This window comes from Desmodus rotundus, chromosome 5, assembly GCF_022682495.2.
Source record: "Desmodus rotundus isolate HL8 chromosome 5, HLdesRot8A.1, whole genome shotgun sequence".
Lineage (NCBI taxonomy): Eukaryota > Metazoa > Chordata > Mammalia > Chiroptera > Phyllostomidae > Desmodus > Desmodus rotundus.
The window spans coordinates 9,709,115-9,715,242 of NC_071391.1; the positions used below are offsets into that span (position 1 = coordinate 9,709,115).

Sequence of the window (6,128 nt, forward strand, 5' to 3'; positions counted from 1 at the left end):
AGATTGACTCCAGTTATGTGTCCTTGGACAAGTTAATACTTCTTTCTGCTCTTCTGTTGATTAATATACACAATTAGGAAGTTGACCTTGTGATCTGTGCAGATGCCTCAGCTTCCACAATCTCTAACTCTATAGATAATTTACTTATTATGTATTCTTTTTATTTCCATTGTGGCAGTCTGAATAATTGTGCTTTAATGTGCTCACATTCTAATCCCTGGACTTGTGATTATGTTCTCTAAGTGGTAAAAGGTACTGCATGAATGTAGTTAAATTGAAGATTTTATACTAGATTATCCATGTGGGTCTGATAACAACATACCAGTCATAATAAAATCTGGCAAATGCTAAACAAAAACCTACAGTTTATACTATTATTTGAGTGATATGCTTACAAACACCAATACTTCAAATTTCAGACAAGTAAAATAATGTGTGGAGGGGCCAAGAGGAGGATGGTAGAAAACAGTTGTTTATCAGAAAATGGACATCCTTCCAAAGATTTCAATTATATTTATAAAGATTTAAAACATTGTGCTTACCCTGAATAATCTGCAGAACTAGTGTCGACCCTGCAGACATAAATTCTCAACCCTCAGTCTTTGTGACCTCATTAAGGGTTGACAGTAACAACAGTAAAAGTGAGTCTGAGATACAATAAGAGTCTTTCAACACAACCTGCACCGTGGATCAAATGGAAAAAATGAAGCAAAAAATGGTCTTGAAGTTCCCTGTGTTCTCACAACAAGTGCTTGACAAAGTCACTGATATGGGAGAGGTAGGATGGAATGAGACATACTGGAAGAAACAAACAAAAAAAAAAAACGGAGTGGCTCTAGTGTGTAAAAAAATGCACATCAAGAATTAAATCCACCAGACTGAAAAACCCATCCACTCCCAGGTTGCTACTTAATCTTTCCTAAACCAACAGACACCATTTTTCCATTCTAAAGATGGCACCGATAAGGAATGCATTGAACACTCCCATTGTGTGAACTGTTTGCCATGATTATTTCATTTAATTCTCACAATAATTTTGACACAGGTTCTGATATCACCGTCATTTTACTGATGCATAAAATGAGGCTCTAGAAACTTCATTTGGGACCAATGTCTCCCAGATAAATGGTAGGGCTTACAGGTGAAAGTACATGCACATCACCCCAGAGCCCAATATTTTATACCCAGTTCTATACCTTCTCTTTAGAGTTGTTCTTTTGGTTCTACTTATCTCTCATACTGCATTTATCTCACTGCATCATTATATGCATACATTCGTGAATTAGTCTACTGTGCAACCCAAAACACTAAACTTGGTGAATGGATTCAATGATTACAAATATAAATTAAATAAACTCTAAATCAATTCAAATTTACCAATGGCATTTAGTTTGGGAACCATTCTGATTGGGTCTAAAGCATGCTCTGTCTGTTATAATCACGCATACCTGAATAAATTACTCAATATTTTGGTTGCCAATTACCTCATATGTAAAAGGGTATAAAAACTAATTAATTTAATTGGCATAATGAGAGTATCAAATGAATACATATGAGGACTATAGAAGTGTAAGCTATTAGTAGACTCAAAGACTCTAGTTTGGGCAATAAATCCTTTTCAGGCATGTGACCTTGAATAATTCCTTACTTTTTCTTTTGACTGTGTTTACTCATATATAAAATTAAGAAGTTAGGAAAATGATATGTGAAGAATCTTCCTGTACAAAAGCCTATTCCTGTATAGATAAGTTATCCACTAGATTGCATTGGCCTTCTCATGCTCTAGAAATGGAGGATATTGAGAAATATATTATTGCTATAATAAAATAATGCTATGAATTATTTCTATGCAACTCTTCTTTGTTCATCCCTTTGCTCTCTTCTTTTTCGTACAGATACCTTGTGATTCTCAAATCACATCCATGGAGAACAATACAGAAGTGACTGAATTCATCCTGTTAGGACTAACCAATTCCTCAGAACTACAGGTCCTTCTCTTTATCATGTTCACCCTCATTTACCACATCGCTCTGATTGGGAACCTGGGGATGATTGTGTTGATACTGCTAGACTCACGTCTCCACACTCCCATGTACTTTTTTCTCAGTAATCTGTCTCTGGTGGATTTGTGTTACTCCTCAGCTGTCACTCCTGCTGTCATGGCTGGATTTCTTCTAGAATACAAGGTTATCTCCTACAATGCATGTGCTGCTCAGATGTTCTTTTTTGGAGCCTTTGCCACTGTGGAAAATTACCTCTTGGCCTCCATGGCCTATGACCGCTATGTAGCAGTGTGCAAACCCCTGCATTACACCACCACCATGACAACAGGTCTGTGTGCAAGTCTGGCCATAGGCTCCTATGTCTGTGGGTTCCTGAATGCCTCCATCCACATTGGGGACACCTTCAGCCTCTCTTTCTGTGAGTCCAATGTGGTCCATCACTTTTTCTGTGATGTTCCCGCTGTCATGGCTCTGACTTGTTCTGATAAGCATATCAGTGAACTGATTCTTATTTCTATTTCAAGCTTTAATATCTTTCTTGCACTTTTTGTTATCTTGATTTCCTACCTGTTCATATTTATTACCATTTCCAAGATGCACTCAAGACAGGGAAACCAGAAGGCTTTATCTACCTGTACTTCTCACCTTGTTACAGTTTCCATGTTTTATGGGACTGTCATTATTATGTACTTACAGCCAAGCTCCAGTCATTCCATGGACACAGACAAAATCGCATCTGTGTTCTATACCATGGTCATCCCCATGCTGAACCCCCTGGTCTACAGCCTGAGGAACAAAGAGGTCAAGAGTGCATTCAAGAAGGTTGTTGAGAAGGCAAAATTGTCTCTGTTTTGTTGTAATGCATAGAATCTGCAAAAAGTTATTTCATTCCTAGATCTGCTGCATGAAATAACTCAACTGTTAGTGAACATTTGAGATATTACAACAAAAGTTTTGTCCAATGTTATTTATTTCTTTTGTTGAGGAATAGTTCCAATAATCTAAAATGGAGGAAAATATAATGATTGTTTTAAATGAAGTTTAATTAAAGAAGCACATGTTTTTGTTGGCACATTTTATCCAGAGCTAAATAGTTATAATAGCTTAATAAATTAATGTTTCATTCATTACTGAGCGATTGGGGGAGAAAAAGCATATCCATGTGAAAGTTTCCAAAGGTGAATAGCCATGTTAGAATAAAAGAGATATGGTTAAGTCATTTTTACCTTAGTCTTTGACACAAAATTCTTCATATTTTGTGTTAAAAATTGCACTGAAGTTAATAACAATTATTTTTGAAGTGGTTAATGCCACTCACTCATTTCTACTTTTGTTAAGCTAGGTCATATTTGATCACTTTCCTACCATTCATTGCACCTCACTCACACTGGTTTCTGTTTCTTTTTAATTGTTGTTCTATTGTAGTTGTCTCATTTTCCCCCCATTGCTCTCCCTTCCCCCATCCTTGCCCTTGTCTCAGCTTCCTAGTATTTTATGTTTCCTCCACATAGACTATTCCCACATTCATTTCCAATTTCTGCTTACATGTTACCTACTCTGGGAGGTCGTAGAGGACTGCCATGGACTACTTTATAAAGTAGTCACTCCCATCCACAGTCATCATCAACGCTAAACTTTTGAATTCATTTATTCACCTGTTCATCTATTTCCCTCACCTTGAATGGAATGTCCTTTGAGCATTAGTTTAATCAGGTTCTTTCAGTAGAAATCAAGCTTTGAGGTTTGATTTCAAAATAACTTCAATATGCATTGGAGCAATCCAGAAATTCCAAACTCTATGGGTAGAAGTAAGCTCCCGAAACTCTACACACTTCAAGGGGAGAATGCTGACCAATAAAAAGACCCCAACTTTTTATAGAAATTTAGTAGTCTCAGTAAACTTTCCATCCTAACATTAAACCATTCTTCCTCTTTTGAAATTCATCAAACTCTGCCTGCGCACTTATGGTCACCCAGCAACCAACAAAGGAAACTAAAGACCAGTTAAAACATCTCCCCCACTTCCGAACAAAATCTTAATAAAACATTTGCTAATCATACAATGACTTAGTGTTTGTTCATGGTACTCAGTAAACTAATCTCTTTTGAACAACTTGAACTCCACTGAAATGAAAGGTACTGAAGAGGGTTTCCTTTGTTGCAAGTGTATGAGCTTTGTTAATTTTGTGTGGGATCGTTTTGTGTTGGATATGATTTAGAAATGATAATGAAGAATATCAAAGAAGAAAAAAAGCATTCATGTGGTTGGAACAAAACCCCAAGGAAAACAGTGAAAAATTGAGTAATGTCCAGAGGAAGAAAATCATGTCTCATTAAGAAATATCTTGAGAATTCTGGCCAAGATGGAGGCACAAGTAAACAAACACCTCTCACCTCCTCAAACAACTACAGAAAAAATTTCAACTAGACTATAAACCAAATATCCCCAAGAATAGTCAGAAAATCAAGCTGTATGCAAGTCCAACAAACCAAGGATTTATAGAAGCCACATTCACCCAGGTGGGTAAGAGGGGTAGAGACGTGGAGATGTGCAGACACGTGCAGAGATGCAGAATGGGCATAATCCCAAATCCACATGGAGGGGGTATAAATTGGGAGGGATACCTCGGGAGTGAGAAATCCCAGCCACTGACCAGACACTAAGCCCAGGGTTCCAGAGCTAGGAAGATAAGTCCCCATAAGTTCTGGCTGTAAAAACCAGTGGGAGTTAGGGCAGTGGAAGAAACTGCAGGATTCTTAGGGGACTCCTCTTAAAGAGCATGCAACAGACTTAAGACGTTGACTCCCTCTGGGATCAGCACCAGGGCAACAGCTGGAGGGGCACAAGTGGCATATGGGAAGAAATTGCAGTGCCTGTCACTCTCATTCTTTGTCATCAGCTGGACACAGAGGATTTAAACCACAAGAATGGCAAAAATCACTAAATGGAAAAAATTTACATTACTGAATGACTGTATTATCACCCATAAAACAACTAATTGAACAACCTGTATGACCTTGGCAGTGAAATATTAGAGTTTGCTTGCATGGCACCTAGTATTATTGACAGTAACTAATATAGAAAGTTTCCCATAAGTCAGTCTATGTGCTGTTAGGAGTAAGTCAGTAGTGAGAAGCTATATATTGAGGAAAACTGACAGACCATTCTAACACAGTTTAACATCAGAATTGTTTATTTGGGAATCCTCACCCAATCTCGAAATCATAACTGAAATGGCTAGCACAAATAAAATTAGTATAGGTTTTGCAGACAGAAAATATAGCGACTTGAATTCCATTCCAATCAACCTTTTGCAGGGCAAGTTAATTAACTAAATGTTCTGAGCTTTCAACTGGGGAGAATAATACTTATCTCACAAAATTATGTACTTGTTAAACCAAAACATAGCACAGTGCCTTAAACAGAATAGATGTTCAAAAATTTAGTTTCCTTTACTTTCCCTTTCATTTTCTACCTGCCTTTTATTTGTTCTTCTATGTTGTCACTTTTTTCTATGACTCTTGAAAACTTATTAATTATATTGGTTTGTATTTATAGTTACTGTACTACTGAATATAGTACTTTGAGATGAATGATGTCATCTCATTTAGATGTGTATTCTCAGAATTTGGTCAAATGTTGATTCATAGAAAAACTCAGAAATTTTTAGATATGACACTAAAAGCAATCAAAGAAAGAATAAAGAAATAGTTGGGGCATAGAAACAAGGGTGGGAAGTGAGGATGGCTGGGATGGGGGAGTTTGGTGGGGGAAAATGGAGACAACTGTAGCTGAGCAATAATAAAAACCAATAAATTTTTATTAAATAGAAAAAAAGAAATTGTATTTTACCAAAATATAAAATCTTATCCATCAAAGGACATTATTAAGAATGTGAAAAGACCACCCACATAATGAGAAAAAACCATCATTGTTCACATATCTGAGAAGGAACTAGTATCCAGAATATATAAAAGGCATTTATGACTTGATATTAAAAAGATAAATAGCCCATCTATATATGGTAGGTAGGAATTAAAACTGGTTTCGCCGCAATAGGAAACTGTTTGGCTGCTCTCAAAAAGTTAAACACAGAATCATCATGTGACCCAGCAATTTCACTT

At 36.7% G+C, this 6,128-nt stretch overlaps 1 protein-coding gene across 1 annotated transcript; it reads left to right on the top strand.

Moving 5' to 3' along the window:
- Window positions 1–1,919: 1,919 nt before the first annotated feature.
- On the top strand, window positions 1,920–2,890 carry LOC128780997 (olfactory receptor 5B3). Its single transcript, XM_053924999.1, has one exon. The coding sequence runs from the start codon at window positions 1,923–1,925 to the stop codon at window positions 2,868–2,870; it is 948 nt and encodes a 315-aa protein (XP_053780974.1). The 5' UTR covers window positions 1,920–1,922; the 3' UTR covers window positions 2,871–2,890.
- Window positions 2,891–6,128: the final 3,238 nt, after the last annotated feature.